The 19,662-nt window shown below is 39.8% G+C and overlaps 1 protein-coding gene across 1 annotated transcript; it reads right to left on the minus strand.

The window, feature by feature from the left end:
* Nucleotides 1–10,200: 10,200 nt before the first annotated feature.
* LOC129808880 (uncharacterized) lies at nt 10,201–16,086 on the minus strand (the record flags this gene model as incomplete). Its single annotated transcript, XM_055858785.1, has 3 exons — nt 14,775–16,086; nt 13,393–14,186; nt 10,201–13,296 (listed from the first exon to the last, which is right to left on the minus strand). Coding segments are annotated over exons 1-3 (5,202 nt in total), but the record flags the coding sequence as incomplete, so codon positions are not given.
* Nucleotides 16,087–19,662: the final 3,576 nt, after the last annotated feature.

Genomic DNA, 19,662 nt, shown 5'->3' on the forward strand with positions numbered 1-19,662 from the left:
CACTTTTGTGCATCTCTCGTCCAATTCTCCTCACTTCCGAGTTAAATTCTGCACATCTCAAGCCTGAAGGAGGTTCTAAACAGATGCAAGGTTTGAGGCCCCTATCCCTCATAGTTTCCGAGATAATCGACTTTAAAGATTTTCAAACACTTTTATGCATTTCTCGTCCAATTTTCCTTATTTTCGAGTTAAATTCTGCACATCTCAAGCATGAAGGAGGCTCTAAACAGATGCAAAGTTTGAGGCCCCTATCTCTCATAGTTTCCGAGATAATCGACTTTAAAGATTTTCAAACACTTTAATGCTTTTCTCGTCCAACTCACCTCATTTCCAAGTGAAATTTTACACAGCTCAAGCCTGAAGGAGGCTCTAAACAGATGCAAAATTTGAGGTACCTATCTCTCATAGTTTCCGAGATAATCGATTTTAAAGATTTTCAGACACTTTGGTGCCTTTCTCGTCCAATTTTCCTTATTTCCGAGTTAAGTTCTGCAAATCTCAAGCCTGAAGGAGGCACTAAACAGATGTAAAGTTTGAGGCCCCTATCTCTCATAGTTTCCGAGATAATCGACTTTAAAGATTTTCAAACACTTTCGTGCATTTCTCGTCCAATTTTCCTTATTTCCGAGTTAAATTCTGCACATCTCAAGCCTGAAGGAGGCTCTAAACAGATGCAAAGTTTGAGGCCACTATCTCTCATAGTTTCCGAGATAATCGACTTTAAAGATTTTCAAACACTTTCGTGTATTTCTCGTCCAATTTTCCTTATTTCCGAGTTAAATTCGGCACATCTCAAGCCTGAAGGAGGCTCTAAACAGATGTAAAGTTTTGAGGCCCCTATCTCTCGTAGTTTCCGATATAATCGACTTTAAAGATTTTCAAACACTTTTATGCATTTCTCGTCCAATTTTCCTTGTTTCCGAGTTAAATTCTGCACATCTCAAGCCTGAAGGAGGCTCTAAACAGATGCAAAATTTGAGGCCCCTATCTCTCATAGTTTCCGAGATAATCGACTTTAAAGATTTTCAAACACTTTTATGCATTTCTCGTCCAATTTTCCTTGTTTCCGAGTTAAATTGTGCACATCTCAAGCCTGAAGGAGGCTCTAAACAGATGCAAAGTTTGAGGCTCCTATCTCTCATAATTTCCGAGATAATCGACTTTAAAGATTTTCAAACACTTTCGTGCATTTCTCGTCGAATTTTCCTTGTTTCCGAGTTAAATTCTGCACATCTCAAGCCTGGAGGAGGCTCTAAACAGATGCAAAGTTTGAGGCCCCTATCTCTCATAGTTTCCGAGATAATCGACTTTAAAGATTTTCAAACACTTTTATGCATTTCTCGTGCAATTTTCCTTGTTTCCGAGTTAAATTGTGCACATCTCAAGCCTGAAGGAGGCTCTAAACAGATGCAAAGTTTGAGGCCCCTATCTCTCATAGTTTCCGAGATAATCGACTTTAAAGATTTTCAAACACTTTCGTGCATTTCTCGTCCAATTTTCCTTGTTTCCGAGTTAAATTCTGCACATCTCAAGCCTGGAGGAGGCTCTGAACAGATGTAAAGTTTGAGGCTTCTATCTCTCATAGTTTCCGAGATAATCGACTTTAAAAATTTTCAAACACTTTTATGCATTTCTCGTCCAATTTTCCTTATTTCCGAGTTAAATTCGGCACATCTCAAGCCTGAAGGAGGCTCTAAACAGATGTAAAGTTTTGAGGTCCCTATCTCTCATAGTTTCCGAGATAATCGACTTTAAAGATTTTCAAACACTTTCGTGCATTTCTCGTCCAATTTTCCTTGTTTCCGAGTTAAATTCTGCACATCTCAAGCCTGAAGGAGGCTCTAAACAGATGCAAAATTTGAGGCCCCTATCTCTCATAGTTTCCGAGATAATCGACTTTAAAGATTTTCAAACACTTTTATGCATTTCTCGTGCAATTTTCCTTGTTTCCGAGTTAAATTCTGCACATCTCAAGCCTGAAGGAGGCTCTAAACAGATGCAAAGTTTGAGGCCCCTATCTCTCATAGTTTCCGAGATAATCGACTTTAAAGATTTTCAAACACCTTCGTGCATTTCTCGTCCAATTTTCCTTGTTTCCGAGTTAAATTCTGCACATCTCAAGCCTGGAGGAGGCTCTAAACAGATGCAAAGTTTGAGGCCCCTATCTCTCATAGTTTCCGAGATAATCGACTTTAAAGATTTTCAAACACTTTTATGCATTTCTCGTGCAATTTTCCTTGTTTCCGAGTTAAATTGTGCACATCTCAAGCCTGAAGGAGGCTCTAAACAGATGCAAAGTTTGAGGCCCCTATCTCTCATAGTTTCCGAGATAATCGACTTTAAAGATTTTCAAACACTTTCGTGCATTTCTCGTCCAATTTTCCTTGTTTCCGAGTTAAATTCTGCACATCTCAAGCCTGAAGGAGGCTCTGAACAGATGTAAAGTTTGAGGCTTCTATCTCTCATAGTTTCCGAGATAATCGACTTTAAAAATTTTCAAACACTTTTGTGCATTTCTCGTCCAATTTTCCTTATTTCCGAGTTAAATTCGGCACATCTCAAGCCTGAAGGAGGCTCTAAACAGATGTAAAGTTTTGAGGTCCCTATCTCTCATAGTTTCCGAGATAATCGACTTTAAAGATTTTCAAACACTTTTGTGCATCTCTCGTCCAATTCTCCTCACTTCCGAGTTAAATTCTGCACATCTCAAGCATGAAGGAGGCTCTAAACAGATGCAAAGTTTGAGGCCCCTATCTCTCATAGTTTCCGAGATAATCGACTTTAAAGATTTTCAAACACTATTATGCATTTCTCGTGCAATTTTCCTTGTTTCCGAATTAAATTCTGCACGTCTCAAGCCTGAAGGAGGTTCTAAACAGATGTAAAGTTTGAGGCCTCTATCTCTCATAGTTTCCGAGATAATCGACTTTAAAACTTTTCAAACACTTTTGTGCATTTCTCGTCCAATTTTCCTTATTTCCGAGTTAAATTCTGCACATCTCAAGCCTGAAGGAGGCTCTAAACAGATGTAAAGTTTGAGGCCTCTATTTCTCATAGTTTCCGAGATAATCGACTTTAAAAATTTTCAAACACTTTTGTGCATTTCTCGTCCAATTTTCCTTATTTCCGAGTTAAATTCTGCACATCTCAAACCTGAAGGAGGCTCTAAACAGATGTAAAGTTTGAGGCCCCTATCTCTCATAGTTTCCGAGATAATCGACTTTAAAGATTTTCAAACACTTTTGTGCATCTCTCGTCCAATTCTCCTCACTTCCGAGTTAAATTCTGCACATCTCAAGCCTGAAGGAGGTTCTAAACAGATGCAAGGTTTGAGGCCCCTATCCCTCATAGTTTCCGAGATAATCGACTTTAAAGATTTTCAAACACTTTTATGCATTTCTCGTCCAATTTTCCTTATTTTCGAGTTAAATTCTGCACATCTCAAGCATGAAGGAGGCTCTAAACAGATGCAAAGTTTGAGGCCCCTATCTCTCATAGTTTCCGAGATAATCGACTTTAAAGATTTTCAAACACTTTTATGCATTTCTCGTCCAATTTTCCTTGTTTCCGAGTTAAATTCTGCACATCTCAAGCCTGAAGGAGGCTCTAAACAGATGCAAAATTTGAGGCCCCTATCTCTCATACTTTCCGAGATAATCGACTTTAAAGATTTTCAAACACTTTTATGCATTTCTCGTCCAATTTTCCTTGTTTCCGAGTTAAATTGTGCACATCTCAAGCCTGAAGGAGGCTCTAAACAGATGCAAAGTTTGAGGCCCCTATCTCTCATAGTTTCCGAGATAATCGACTTTAAAGATTTTCAAACACTTTCGTGCATTTCTCGTCCAATTTTCCTTGTTTCCGAGTTAAATTCTGCACATCTCAAGCCTGGAGGAGGCTCTAAACAGATGCAAAGTTTGAGGTACCTATCTCTCATAGTTTCCGAGATAATCGATTTTAAAGATTTTCAGACTCTTTGGTGCCTTTCTCGTCCAATTTTCCTTATTTCCGAGTTAAGTTCTGCAAATCTCAAGCCTGAAGGAGGCACTAAACAGATGTAAAGTTTGAGGCCCCTATCTCTCATAGTTTCCGAGATAATCGACTTTAAAGATTTTCAAACACTTTCGTGCATTTCTCGTCCAATTTTCCTTGTTTCCGAGTTAAATTCTGCACATCTCAAGCCTGAAGGAGGCTCTAAACGGATGTAAAGTTTGAGGCCACTATCTCTCATAGTTTCCGAGATAATCGACTTTAAAAATTTTCAAACACTTTTGTGTATTTCTCGTCCAATTTTCCTTATTTCCGAGTTAAATTCGGCACATCTCAAGCCTGAAGGAGGCTCTAAACAGATGTAAGGTTTTGAGGCCCCTATCTCTCGTAGTTTCCGATATAATCGACTTTAAAGATTTTCAAACACTTTTATGCATTTCTCGTCCAATTTTCCTTGTTTCCGAGTTAAATTCTGCACATCTCAAGCCTGAAGGAGGCTCTAAACAGATGCAAAATTTGAGGCCCCTATCTCTCATACTTTCCGAGATAATCGACTTTAAAGATTTTCAAACACTTTTATGCATTTCTCGTCCAATTTTCCTTGTTTCCGAGTTAAATTCTGCACATCTCAGGCCTGAAGGAGGCTCTAAACAGATGCAAAGTTTGAGGCCCCTATCTCTCATAGTTTCCGAGATAATCGACTTTAAAGATTTTCAAACACTTTCGTGCATTTCTCGTCCAATTTTCCTTGTTTCCGAGTTAAATTCTGCACATCTCAAGCCTGGAGGAGGCTCTAAACAGATGCAAAGTTTGAGGCCCCTATCTCTCATAGTTTCCGAGATAATCGACTTTAAAGATTTTCAAACACTTTTATGCATTTCTCGTGCAATTTTCCTTGTTTCCGAGTTAAATTGTGCACATCTCAAGCCTGAAGGAGGCTCTAGACAGATGCAAAGTTTGAGGCCCCTATCTCTCATAGTTTCCGAGATAATCGACTTTAAAGATTTTCAAACACTTTCGTGCATTTCTCGTCCAATTTTCCTTGTTTCCGAGTTAAATTGTGCACATCTCAAGCCTGAAGGAGGCTCTAAACAGATGCAAAGTTTGAGGCCCCTATCTCTCATAGTTTCCGAGATAATCGACTTTAAAGATTTTCAAACACTTTTGTGCATTTCTCGTCCAATTTTCCTTATTTCCGAGTTAAATTCGGCACATCTCAAGCCTGAAGGAGGCTCTAAACAGATGTAAAGTTTTGAGGTCCCTATCTCTCATAGTTTCCGAGATAATCGACTTTAAAGATTTTCAAACACTTTCGTGCATTTCTCGTCCAATTTTCCTTGTTTCCGAGTTAAATTCTGCACATCTCAATCCTGAAGGAGGCTCTAAACAGATGCAAAATTTGAGGCCCCTATCTCTCATAGTTTCCGAGATAATCGACTTTAAAGATTTTCAAACACTTTTATGCATTTCTCGTCCAATTTTCCTTGTTTCCGAGTTAAATTCTGCACATCTCAAGCCTGAAGGAGGCTCTAAACAGATGCAAAGTTTGAGGCCCCTATCTCTCATAGTTTCCGAGATAATCGACTTTAAAGATTTTCAAACACTTTTGTGCATTTCTCGTCCAATTTTCCTTGTTTCCGAGTTAAATTCTGCACATCTCAAACCTGAAGGAGGCTCTAAACAGATGTAAAGTTTGAGGCCCCTATCTCTCATAGTTTCCGAGATAATCGACTTTAAAGATTTTCAAACACTTTTGTGCATCTCTCGTCCAATTCTCCTCACTTCCGAGTTAAATTCTGCACATCTCAAGCCTGAAGGAGGTTCTAAACAGATGCAAGGTTTGAGGCCCCTATCCCTTATAGTTTCCGAGATAATCGACTTTAAAGATTTTCAAACACTTTTATGCATTTCTCGTCCAATTTTCCTTATTTTCGAGTTAAATTCTGCTCATCTCAAGCATGAAGGAGGCTCTAAACAGATGCAAACTTTGAGGCCCCTATCTCTCATAGTTTCCGAGATAATCGACTTTAAAGATTTTCAAACACTTTAATGCTTTTCTCGTCCAACTCACCTCATTTCCAAGTGAAATTTTACACAGCTCAAGCCTGAAGGAGGCTCTAAACAGATGCAAAATTTGAGGTACCTATCTCTCATAGTTTCCGAGATAATCGATTTTAAAGATTTTCAGACACTTTGGTGCCTTTCTCGTCCAATTTTCCTTATTTCCGAGTTAAGTTCTGCAAATCTCAAGCCTGAAGGAGGCACTAAACAGATGTAAAGTTTGAGGCCCCTATCTCTCATAGTTTCCGAGATAATCGACTTTAAAGATTTTCAAACACTTTCGTGCATTTCTCGTCCAATTTTCCTTGTTTCCGAGTTAAATTCTGCACATCTCAAGCCTGAAGGAGGCTCTAAACAGATGCAAAGTTTGAGGCCACTATCTCTCATAGTTTCCGAGATAATCGACTTTAAAAATTTTCAAACACTTTTGTGTATTTCTCGTCCAATTTTCCTTATTTCCGAGTTAAATTGTGCACATCTCAAGCCTGAAGGAGGCTCTAAACAGATGCAAAGTTTGAGGCTCCTATCTCTCATAGTTTCCGAGATAATCGACTTTAAAGATTTTCAAACACTTTCGTGCATTTCTCGTCCAATTTTCCTTGTTTCCGAGTTAAATTCTGCACATCTCAAGCCTGGAGGAGGCTCTAAACAGATGCAAAGTTTGAGGCCCCTATCTCTCATAGTTTCCGAGATAATCGACTTTAAAGATTTTCAAACACTTTTATGCATTTCTCGTGCAATTTTCCTTGTTTCCGAGTTAAATTGTGCACATCTCAAGCCTGAAGGAGGCTCTAAACAGATGCAAAGTTTGAGGCCCCTATCTCTCATAGTTTCCGAGATAATCGACTTTAAAGATTTTCAAACACTTTCGTGCATTTCTCGTCCAATTTTCCTTGTTTCCGAGTTAAATTCTGCACATCTCAAGCCTGGAGGAGGCTCTGAACAGATGTAAAGTTTGAGGCTTCTATCTCTCATAGTTTCCGAGATAATCGACTTTAAAAATTTTCAAACACTTTTGTGCATTTCTCGTCCAATTTTCCTTATTTCCGAGTTAAATTCGGCACATCTCAAGCCTGAAGGAGGCTCTAAACAGATGTAAAGTTTTGAGGTCCCTATCTCTCATAGTTTCCGAGATAATCGACTTTAAAGATTTTCAAACACTTTCGTGCATTTCTCGTCCAATTTTCCTTGTTTCCGAGTTAAATTCTGCACATCTCAAGCCTGAAGGAGGCTCTAAACAGATGCAAAATTTGAGGCCCCTATCTCTCATAGTTTCCGAGATAATCGATTTTAAAGATTTTCAGACACTTTGGTGCCTTTCTCGTCCAATTTTCCTTATTTCCGAGTTAAGTTCTGCAAATCTCAAGCCTGAAGGAGGCACTAAACAGATGTAAAGTTTGAGGCCCCTATCTCTCATAGTTTCCGAGATAATCGACTTTAAAGATTTTCAAACACTTTCGTGCATTTCTCGTCCAATTTTCCTTGTTTCCGAGTTAAATTCGGCACATCTCAAGCCTGAAGGAGGCTCTAAACAGATGTAAAGTTTTGAGGCCCCTATCTCTCGTAGTTTCCGATATAATCGACTTTAAAGATTTTCAAACACTTTTATGCATTTCTCGTCCAATTTTCCTTGTTTCCGAGTTAAATTCTGCACATCTCAAGCCTGAAGGAGGCTCTAAACAGATGCAAAATTTGAGGCCCCTATCTCTCATAGTTTCCGAGATAATCGACTTTAAAGATTTTCAAACACTTTTATGCATTTCTCGTCCAATTTTCCTTGTTTCCGAGTTAAATTGTGCACATCTCAAGCCTGAAGGAGGCTCTAAACAGATGCAAAGTTTGAGGCTCCTATCTCTCATAGTTTCCGAGATAATCGACTTTAAAGATTTTCAAACACTTTCGTGCATTTCTCGTCCAATTTTCCTTGTTTCCGAGTTAAATTCTGCACATCTCAAGCCTGGAGGAGGCTCTAAACAGATGCAAAGTTTGAGGCCCCTATCTCTCATAGTTTCCGAGATAATCGACTTTAAAGATTTTCAAACACTTTTATGCATTTCTCGTGCAATTTTCCTTGTTTCCGAGTTAAATTGTGCACATCTCAAGCCTGAAGGAGGCTCTAAACAGATGCAAAGTTTGAGGCCCCTATCTCTCATAGTTTCCGAGATAATCGACTTTAAAGATTTTCAAACACTTTCGTGCATTTCTCGTCCAATTTTCCTTGTTTCCGAGTTAAATTCTGCACATCTCAAGCCTGGAGGAGGCTCTGAACAGATGTAAAGTTTGAGGCTTCTATCTCTCATAGTTTCCGAGATAATCGACTTTAAAAATTTTCAAACACTTTTGTGCATTTCTCGTCCAATTTTCCTTATTTCCGAGTTAAATTCGGCACATCTCAAGCCTGAAGGAGGCTCTAAACAGATGTAAAGTTTTGAGGTCCCTATCTCTCATAGTTTCCGAGATAATCGACTTTAAAGATTTTCAAACACTTTCGTGCATTTCTCGTCCAATTTTCCTTCTTTCCGAGTTAAATTCTGCACATCTCAAGCCTGAAGGAGGCTCTAAACAGATGCAAAATTTGAGGCCCCTATCTCTCATAGTTTCCGAGATAATCGACTTTAAAGATTTTCAAACACTTTTATGCATTTCTCGTGCAATTTTCCTTGTTTCCGAGTTAAATTCTGCACATCTCAAGCCTGAAGGAGGCTCTAAACAGATGTAAAGTTTGAGGCCCCTATCTCTCATAGTTTCCGAGATAATCGACTTTAAAGATTTTCAAACACTTTCGTGCATTTCTCGTCCAATTTTCCTTGTTTCCGAGTTAAATTCTGCACATCTCAAGCCTGGAGGAGGCTCTAAACAGATGCAAAGTTTGAGGCCCCTATCTCTCATAGTTTCCGAGACAATCGACTTTAAAGATTTTCAAACACTTTTATGCATTTCTCGTGCAATTTTCCTTGTTTCCGAGTTAAATTGTGCACATCTCAAGCCTGAAGGAGGCTCTAAACAGATGCAAAGTTTGAGGCCCCTATCTCTCATAGTTTCCGAGATAATCGACTTTAAAGATTTTCAAACACTTTCGTGCATTTCTCGTCCAATTTTCCTTGTTTCCGAGTTAAATTCTGCACATCTCAAGCCTGAAGGAGGCTCTGAACAGATGTAAAGTTTGAGGCTTCTATCTCTCATAGTTTCCGAGATAATCGACTTTAAAAATTTTCAAACACTTTTGTGCATTTCTCGTCCAATTTTCCTTATTTCCGAGTTAAATTCGGCACATCTCAAGCCTGAAGGAGGCTCTAAACAGATGTAAAGTTTTGAGGTCCCTATCTCTCATAGTTTCCGAGATAATCGACTTTAAAGATTTTCAAACACTTTTGTGCATCTCTCGTCCAATTCTCCTCACTTCCGAGTTAAATTCTGCACATCTCAAGCATGAAGGAGGCTCTAAACAGATGCAAAGTTTGAGGCCCCTATCTCTCATAGTTTCCGAGATAATCGACTTTAAAGATTTTCAAACACTATTATGCATTTCTCGTGCAATTTTCCTTGTTTCCGAATTAAATTCTGCACGTCTCAAGCCTGAAGGAGGTTCTAAACAGATGTAAAGTTTGAGGCCTCTATCTCTCATAGTTTCCGAGATAATCGACTTTAAAAATTTTCAAACACTTTTGTGCATTTCTCGTCCAATTTTCCTTATTTCCGAGTTAAATTCTGCACATCTCAAGCCTGAAGGAGGCTCTAAACAGATGTAAAGTTTGAGGCCTCTATTTCTCATAGTTTCCGAGATAATCGACTTTAAAAATTTTCAAACACTGTTAAAAATGCGTTGCAAAAAGTAGAGCTCTCCTTGAGCCACCTCTTTTCAGCCAATGCCATTTCACAACTGCTCGAAAAAGTGCAATAATATGTCACCCTATAAAAATCAGCGTCATGTTTTAAATTTCGACCGTTGGCGCTGAGGTCGACAAATTCCGATTCAAATTCAAACTCACATCCAACGGATTTCACATCGAAGCTTTATTCAGACAATTTTAACATCAGTCCCCCCAATTGGGGATATGTCTCCAATTGTCTTTAACATTAATTGTCTGGAAGTCTAAGCAGACATAATTTGTTAACCGGGCGCCTATATTGACCCGTTGCAGTACTCACATCAACTACGCGTACTACTCCGTCCGATCCAGGATAGATTTTTACGATTTTTCCCCTACGCCAAGAATTCCGATCATGTTTGTTATCAATAATCACAACGAGATCATTGACTTGAATCTGACGATCATTTGACCACCATTTTGGTCGAAGGGCCAACACCGGAAGGTAATCATTAACCCAGTGGGTCCAAAAAATATCTGCCAACCGCTGGGACGCGCGCCACTGTTTTCTCAACACGAGGTCGTCATCTGAAAATTTTCCCGGAGCCTGATAGGTGGCTTGGCGCAATAAGAGGAAATGGTTGGGCGTAAGTAATTCATCATTATCAGTAAGTACCATTAATGGACGCCCATTAAGAATACTTTCCACTTCCGCAAATGCAGTGACCAATATTTCGGGTGTAGGAACGGAGGCCTTAAGAGTAGCTTCCAAGGAACGTTTTACGGAACGAATTAATCGTTCCCAAGCTCCACCCATATGCGGCGCGGATGGTGGATTATATTCCCATTCGATATTTCTCTTAGATAAATCCACACCAATACGATCTTGATCGATTTCTTTAAGCGCTTCCTTTAATTCCCGCTTAGCCCCTTTAAAATTAGTTCCGTTATCCGAAATAATTTTAACGGGGCTTCCACGCCTTGAAACGAATCTATGTATTGCCATGATACAAGAATCAGTCGTGAGTGATTCGCAAACCTCCAAATGAACCGCGCGGGTAGTCAAACATGTGAATATAGCTCCATATCGCTTTACTCGGCTACGGTTTAATTTGGTATCAATCGGTCCAAAAAAATCAAGGCCCGTATTTGTGAATGGATGTTGATACACATCCAAACGAGCAAGCGGCAATTGCCCCATCATAGGTTGGATAGTCTTAGCACGTCGTTTCTGACAGAATACACAATGGGCTTCTATCCATTTGAGAGTGCGACGTCCCCCAATAACATGATAAAGTGGCCTCATTTCGGCTAGGATATAACGTGATCCTACATGTCCTAGTCTCTTATGTTCTTCCTCCAGAAAAAATTTGGTAAATTTATTTTTCCCACAAAGTATAAGAGGATTATTATAATTCGGCAATTCCCTGAGAGCCAACTTCTCTAGTCTTCCTTTCATCCTTATCAAGCCATTGCTATCAATTTCTGGAGTCAAGCGAGATAATCGTCCCCCTCTTGTAAGAGGTTTTCCTTTCTTTAAAATTTCTATTTCCGAAGAAAAGGACTCGGCTTGTGACTGGCTCATCAGCAAGTTTCTTGCTTGATTGAGTTCATTTACTGTTAGGAAGTTTGTCATCGTTCGAGTCTTGCGTACACGATTTGCGAAACGTAGGACGTAAGCCATTGATCGAATCATGCGCCAAAAACTGGAGAATGAATTGAAATCTATCAATCGGTTATTCTCTGGTTTTTCGTCTATAACTACTTCTTCTGCTTGAACGACAGCAATTGGGACGATTGAACTTGATTCTATTGTAGGCCATGAGGCCTCTTTGTGCGACAAAAAATCAGGCCCTTTAAACCATCGTGACTCAGGTGTTAAGTCTGTGGGTAAATCAAAGCGAGTTGCTTCATCAGCAACATTAAGCTTGGTAGGTACCCACTTCCACTCATCCTCTTGGGTCAAATTATTTATTTCGGAAACCCTGTGACCTACAAAATCTTGGAACTTTTTGGGATCAGTTTGGATCCAAGATAGTACAGTACGTGAATCACTCCACAAATAAGTTTTGTTAATCTTTATTCCGACTTGTTGTCTCACTGTGCAAGCTAAACGGCTTCCCAAAACGGCAGCCTGCAATTCCAGACGTGGGATTGTGAGAGTCTTTGATGGTGGTGCTAATCTACTTTTACCCATGACAAATGTGACATGAATTTGGTCATCACCGAAACGCAAGTAAGCCACTGCAGCAAAGGCTGATGAGCTGGCATCACAGAAAATATGTAACTGGACTTGTTGCTCCCTAACATCTTTTGTTGCAAAGCAACGAGGAACCCGAACCTGATAGATCATGGATAGACCTACTACCCATTTTTTCCACTCTTTATGAGTGATCTCATCAATTTCTTCTGACCAATCAACCCCTTTATTACATACTTTCTGCATTATCATCTTGCCCCCTACAGTTAAGTGAACCAGCATTCCGAATGGATCGTAAATACTCATTACAATTTGCAAAATTTCTCTTCGAGTCGGTATTTTATCTCCTGACATCAATGTACCAGGGATTCTTGAAAAAGTTGTACGGAAAGTTAACACGTCTTCTTTAGGATCCCACCATATTCCCAACACCTTTTCAAACTGTTCGTCAGAGTTTAAGTCGAGTGTTGGTGATGAGGAGCAAAGATCTTTGGGCACATCTGACAAAATAGTCTGATCCGACGCAATGAAATTCCGAATTACGAAACCCCCTTTAGAATGAATCTTAATCACTTGTTCAATAAGTTTCTTGGCTTGATCTGTGTCGTCACAAGACTCAAGCCAATCATCTACGTAATGCCGCTCAGTGATAGCTTCATATGCTTCAGGAAAGTCAGATCGGAACTCTTCAGCGTTCTTATTTTTAACATATGCAGCCAATGCCGGACTGCACGAAGCTCCAAATATAAGAACGCGCATCTTGTATTCCTGAATAGGCGCCCGATTATCTCTACCTCTCCATAATACACGCTGGTAATTTTGATCTAATTCCCTAACCAAAACTTGATGGAACATTTGTTCAATGTCCCCCGTGAAAGCATAATTTCCTCGACGAAATTTGAGCAACACTTCAGTTAAGGACGTCAATTGATCGGGACCCTTCAGTAATTCAGTGTTCAGTGAAACCCCTTCTGATTTCGCCGCAGCATCCATTACAATTCTTAGTTTTCCAGGCTTACTCGGGTTTGTTACACCAAAATGGGGCAGATACCAGGTCTGCCCCGTCTCTAGACGTTGGTCCTCATTGGTCACCGGAACAAGATATTTCTTTGAAATATATTCTTCCATCTTACGACAATATGCTTCGGCATATTGACTATCTAAAACCATCTTTTTCTCTACATAATACAGCCGTTTCATTGCCATCGCTCTGGATGGTGGCATGTTAACTTGATCCTAAATAAATAAATAAATATTGTATTTATTTCAATATTTAATTTCAAGAAATTATAACTTTAAGTAAACTTTCATTTCAAAGTTTTGTTAATTCACCTTTTTCCACAATAGGCCGACTTCAAATCTTCCCTCCTTTCGAACCACTGTTTGCTGCATCGAATCCAATGCCTTCTTATCTGCCCGGGCTCCTGATTGTGCTGTGGGAGCCATAACCCCAAAGTTCTCTGTAGAACTCGTGCTTTCCACCAAACTGATTAAACGTTCAGTGACACATGCTACCACCGGTTTCCGGTTACGACATCCATCTGATCCCGACACTACCCATCCGAGCTGGGTGCGACAGGCAAGCGGCTGTCGATTTCTTCTACCTTCAATTACTTCACCTGGCACTGTTAATTTCACATTGTCCTCGCCAATTATGAGTAATGGCTTCTCCTTCTTGAAGCTTGGTATAGGAATTGACTTCAAGTATGGATATTGCTTCTTAAGTTTTACAACGTCCAGCTCCGCAGGTCGGAGGTCAAGATGAGTTACTACATAAGCATCTTTAATCAACCATTTTCTATCCCTTTCTGATATACCCTTAATGTTGAAATCGACAACTTTTGCATTCTTGTCAGTCACTACAGTGCCATCAACCCATTCGATGGCCAACCCAATGCTTGGGCCATCCAACTCTAAATACTCTGCAACTTCCTGGTGCATCATAGTGATGGCAGAACCAGAATCTAGTAGCGCCAAAATGTTAAGTGATTTTCCTGTATGGTTTGAGACAGTGACAGGAATAATTCGCAGTAAAGTCTCGTTGCTGCCACATACAGCTACTTGCTTTGCCTTATCCAAATCATCAACCTTTTCATCCCTTTTTATCTCAGAAGTTACAACTTTACCTGAGAATAAACATTATACTTTCAGGATTGTCCCTTTCGTTCTTAGATCCATTCAATAATAAAATAATTAACCCTAAGGCGTAATTTATTATTTGAGCTAAGTGCTCATCCTAATAAACATATCGAGCATAAAGCTCGTCCTTGATAAGACTATTTCGAGCTCAAGCTTGACCTAATTGAGTGATGCACTCATCCTAAAATTTGAGAACATGGCTCGTATTTATCGAGTGATACACTCGTCCTTACAACACTTCGAGCACAAGACTCGTCCTTATCGAGTGATACACTCGTCCTTATCGAGTTATTAACTCGTCCTTAAAACACTTCGAGCACAAGACTCGTCCTTATCGAGTGATACACTCGTCCTTATCGAGTTATTCACTCGTCCTTAAAACACTTCGAGCACTAGTCTCGTCCATATCGAGTGATACACTCGTCCCTTTAATTATATCGAGCATAAGCCCGACCCTTATAAATATCGAGCATAAGCTCGTCCATACAAAACGTATCGAGCATAATGCTCATCTATAAAACACTTCAAGTGTAATGCTCATTGCTCTTTGTACAAAATGTGACATATGAACTTACTCGGCTTTATATCCACATGCAGAAGAAAATGATGTGTCCTTGTACATTCTGGTACTTGACATTGTTTCACCATCCTGCATTCCCGAATTTTGTGTCCAGATTTGAGACATCGGATGCAAAGCCCATTTGTCCTGACGAATTTAAATCTTTCATCAGTACTCATCTTTTTGAAGCTCGGACAATCCTCAAGTCGATGAGCTTCTGCGCAGCGACTACAAGTCGATGGTTTCTTCGTCGATACTGAACCTACTTGACGCGTTTTCCGGAATTCCTTTGTCGTAGATGTGCGTTCATCTCTATCACTCTTTGGCCGGTCAGCTGTTACTTTGGAAATCCCGGCCAACCATTCCGAGAATTCAGGCAATCTCGCCTTCTCATTGTGAGTTATGTGAGACAACCACATCCACTTCAAATTTAAGGGCAATTTCTCTTCAAACTCATTGAGTAGTCGACGATCTTGGAGATAAGAATTGTCATCAATTCCATCCAGTGCCAAAACCAAGTTCTCTACAGCCGATGCAAATTTTATAAAAGTTTGTCCATCTGTAGATTTCGGCCCTGGAACTGCTCTTGCCTTTTCTATTGCTGAGCGAGCTACTCTCTCGTCTCCCCCAAATTTTCTTTTCAAAATCTCAATAATTTTGTCCGCCTTGTCAGGTCGGGCGAGGAGAGAAATAACTGCATCTCTCGCGTCTCCCTCTAGACATTTTTGTAGTCTCAACACATTCTCATCTCCTTTATAACCTCCACTTTTAGTCGTACGTATGTAGCTGGAATAAAACAGTGGCCAGCTGGCAGGGTTTCCATTGAATTTTGGCAGTTTGTTGTCTTCACCTTGACGACTCAATAGTTGAGCCATTTTGTCTGCAAATACGCTGATAGATGCCGTATCTGTACCAGATTTCTTCTCAACAGTGTCCCGCCTATGGGATGTCTCTTCTAGTAAATTCTCATCATCAAACTCCTGCCCAGATTCATCCCAACTCGTCTTAGTTTGATTCCCAGTAGACGGAATATCCGGTAAATCATAAATCTCATCTGCCAAAACTGACATCTCTCCTTCAAAATCAGTCAATGTATTCTCATCAGATTTGCAGCTTTTATCATCCTCATCGACGTTCGCCTCGGTCTCAATAACTCTCTCAGCGTTCGTGAAATCCATCAACTTTTTCTCCTCAATTTCAATCAACGCCAAGGTCGCCATGGCTTGTTGTCTCCTTCTTTTCAATTGCTCCCTACGTACCTCAATCTCATCCGACTTCCGCTTTTTCTTGGCAGTCGACTGCAACCCCATTCCAACTCCTGAATCCATGCTGTTGTTTCCTCACCCGGGGCACCAAATGTTAAAAATGCGTTGCAAAAAGTAGAGCTCTCCTTGAGCCACCTCTTTTCAGCCAATGCCATTTCACAACTGCTCGAAAAAGTGCAATAATATGTCACCCTATAAAAATCAGCGTCATGTTTTAAATTTCGACCGTTGGCGCTGAGGTCGACAAATTCCGATTCAAATTCAAACTCACATCCAACGGATTTCACATCGAAGCTTTATTCAGACAATTTTAACAAACACTTTTGTGCATTTCTCGTCCAATTTTCCTTATTTCCGAGTTAAATTCTGCACATCTCAAACCTGAAGGAGGCTCTAAACAGATGTAAAGTTTGAGGCCCCTATCTCTCATAGTTTCCGAGATAATCGACTTTAAAGATTTTCAAACACTTTTGTGCATCTCTCGTCCAATTCTCCTCACTTCCGAGTTAAATTCTGCACATCTCAAGCCTGAAGGAGGTTCTAAACAGATGCAAGGTTTGAGGCCCCTATCCCTCATAGTTTCCGAGATAATCGACTTTAAAGATTTTCAAACACTTTTATGCATTTCTCGTCCAATTTTCCTTATTTTCGAGTTAAATTCTGCACATCTCAAGCATGAAGGAGGCTCTAAACAGATGCAAAGTTTGAGGCCCCTATCTCTCATAGTTTCCGAGATAATCGACTTTAAAGATTTTCAAACACTTTAATGCTTTTCTCGTCCAACTCACCTCATTTCCAAGTGAAATTTTACACAGCTCAAGCCTGAAGGAGGCTCTAAACAGATGCAAAATTTGAGGTACCTATCTCTCATAGTTTCCGAGATAATCGATTTTAAAGATTTTCAGACTCTTTGGTGCCTTTCTCGTCCAATTTTCCTTATTTCCGAGTTAAGTTCTGCAAATCTCAAGCCTGAAGGAGGCACTAAACAGATGTAAAGTTTGAGGCCCCTATCTCTCATAGTTTCCGAGATAATCGACTTTAAAGATTTTCAAACACTTTCGTGCATTTCTCGTCCAATTTTCCTTGTTTCCGAGTTAAATTCTGCACATCTCAAGCCTGAAGGAGGCTCTAAACGGATGTAAAGTTTGAGGCCACTATCTCTCATAGTTTCCGAGATAATCGACTTTAAAAATTTTCAAACACTTTTGTGTATTTCTCGTCCAATTTTCCTTATTTCCGAGTTAAATTCGGCACATCTCAAGCCTGAAGGAGGCTCTAAACAGATGTAAGGTTTTGAGGCCCCTATCTCTCGTAGTTTCCGATATAATCGACTTTAAAGATTTTCAAACACTTTTATGCATTTCTCGTCCAATTTTCCTTGTTTCCGAGTTAAATTCTGCACATCTCAAGCCTGAAGGAGGCTCTAAACAGATGCAAAATTTGAGGCCCCTATCTCTCATAGTTTCCGAGATAATCGACTTTAAAGATTTTCAAACACTTTTATGCATTTCTCGTCCAATTTTCCTTGTTTCCGAGTTAAATTCTGCACATCTCAAGCCTGGAGGAGGCTCTGAACAGATGTAAAGTTTGAGGCTTCTATCTCTCATAGTTTCCGAGATAATCGACTTTAAAGATTTTCAAACACTTTCGTGCATTTCTCGTCCAATTTTCCTTGTTTCCGAGTTAAATTCTGCACATCTCAAGCCTGGAGGAGGCTCTAAACAGATGCAAAGTTTGAGGCCCCTATCTCTCATAGTTTCCGAGATAATCGACTTTAAAGATTTTCAAACACTTTTATGCATTTCTCGTGCAATTTTCCTTGTTTCCGAGTTAAATTGTGCACATCTCAAGCCTGAAGGAGGCTCTAAACAGATGCAAAGTTTGAGGCCCCTATCTCTCATAGTTTCCGAGATAATCGACTTTAAAGATTTTCAAACACTTTCGTGCATTTCTCGTCCAATTTTCCTTGTTTCCGAGTTAAATTGTGCACATCTCAAGCCTGAAGGAGGCTCTAAACAGATGCAAAGTTTGAGGCCCCTATCTCTCATAGTTTCCGAGATAATCGACTTTAAAGATTTTCAAACACTTTTGTGCATTTCTCGTCCAATTTTCCTTATTTCCGAGTTAAATTCGGCACATCTCAAGCCTGAAGGAGGCTCTAAACAGATGTAAAGTTTTGAGGTCCCTATCTCTCATAGTTTCCGAGATAATCGACTTTAAAGATTTTCAAACACTTTCGTGCATTTCTCGTCCAATTTTCCTTGTTTCCGAGTTAAATTCTGCACATCTCAAGCCTGAAGGAGGCTCTAAACAGATGCAAAATTTGAGGCCTCTATCTCTCATAGTTTCCGAGATAATCGACTTTAAAGATTTTCAAACACTTTTATGCATTTCTCGTCCAATTTTCCTTGTTTCCGAGTTAAATTCTGCACATCTCAAGCCTGAAGGAGGCTCTAAACAGATGCAAAGTTTGAGGCCCCTATCTCTCATAGTTTCCGAGATAATCGACTTTAAAGATTTTCAAACACTTTCGTGCATTTCTCGTCCAATTTTCCTTGTTTCCGAGTTAAATTCTGCACATCTCAAGCCTGGAGGAGGCTCTAAACAGATGCAAAGTTTGAGGCCCCTATCTCTCATAGTTTCCGAGATAATCGACTTTAAAGATTTTCAAACACTTTTATGCATTTCTCGTGCAATTTTCCTTGTTTCCGAGTTAAATTGTGCACATCTCAAGCCTGAAGGAGGCTCTAAACAGATGCAAAGTTTGAGGCCCCTGTCTCTCATAGTTTCCGAGATAATCGACTTTAAAGATTTTCAAACACTTTCGTGCATTTCTCGTCCAATTTTCCTTGTTTCCGAGTTAAATTCGGCACATCTCAAGCCTGAAGGAGGCTCTAAACAGATGTAAAGTTTTGAGGTCCCTATCTCTCATAGTTTCCGAGATAATCGACTTTAAAGATTTTCAAACACTTTCGTGCATTTCTCGTCCAATTTTCCTTGTTTCCGAGTTAAATTCTGCACATCTCAAGCCTGAAGGAGGCTCTAAACAGATGCAAAGTTTGAGGCCTCTATTTCTCATAGTTTCCGAGATAATCGACTTTAAAAATTTTCAAACACTTTTGTGCATTTCTCGTCCAATTTTCCTTGTTTCCGAGTTAAATTCTGCACATCTCAAGCCTGAAGGAGGCTCTAAACAGATGCAAACTTTGAGGCCCTTATCTCTCATAGTTTCCGAGATAATCGACTTTAAAGATTTTCAAACACTTTCGTGCATTTCTCGTCCAATTTTCCTTGTTTCCGCGTTAAATTCTGCACATCTCAAGCCTGAAGGAGGCTCTAAACAGATGTAAAGTTTGAGGCCTCTATCTCTCATAGTTTCCGAGATAATCGACTTTAAAGATTCTCAAACATTTTTGTGCATCTCTCGTCCAATTCTCCTCACTTCCGAGTTAAATTCTGCACATCTCAAGCCTGAAGGAGGCTCTAAACAGATGTAAAGTTTGAGGCCTCTATCTCTCATAGTTTCCGAGATAATCGACTTTAAAAATTTTCAAACACTTTTGTGCATTTCTCGTCCAATTTTCCTTATTTCCGAGTTAAACTCTGCACATCTCAAGCCTGAAGGAGGCTCTAAACAGA

Source organism: Phlebotomus papatasi, unplaced genomic scaffold (assembly GCF_024763615.1).
Source record: "Phlebotomus papatasi isolate M1 unplaced genomic scaffold, Ppap_2.1 HiC_scaffold_157, whole genome shotgun sequence".
NCBI classification, from domain to species: Eukaryota; Metazoa; Arthropoda; class Insecta; order Diptera; family Psychodidae; genus Phlebotomus; species Phlebotomus papatasi.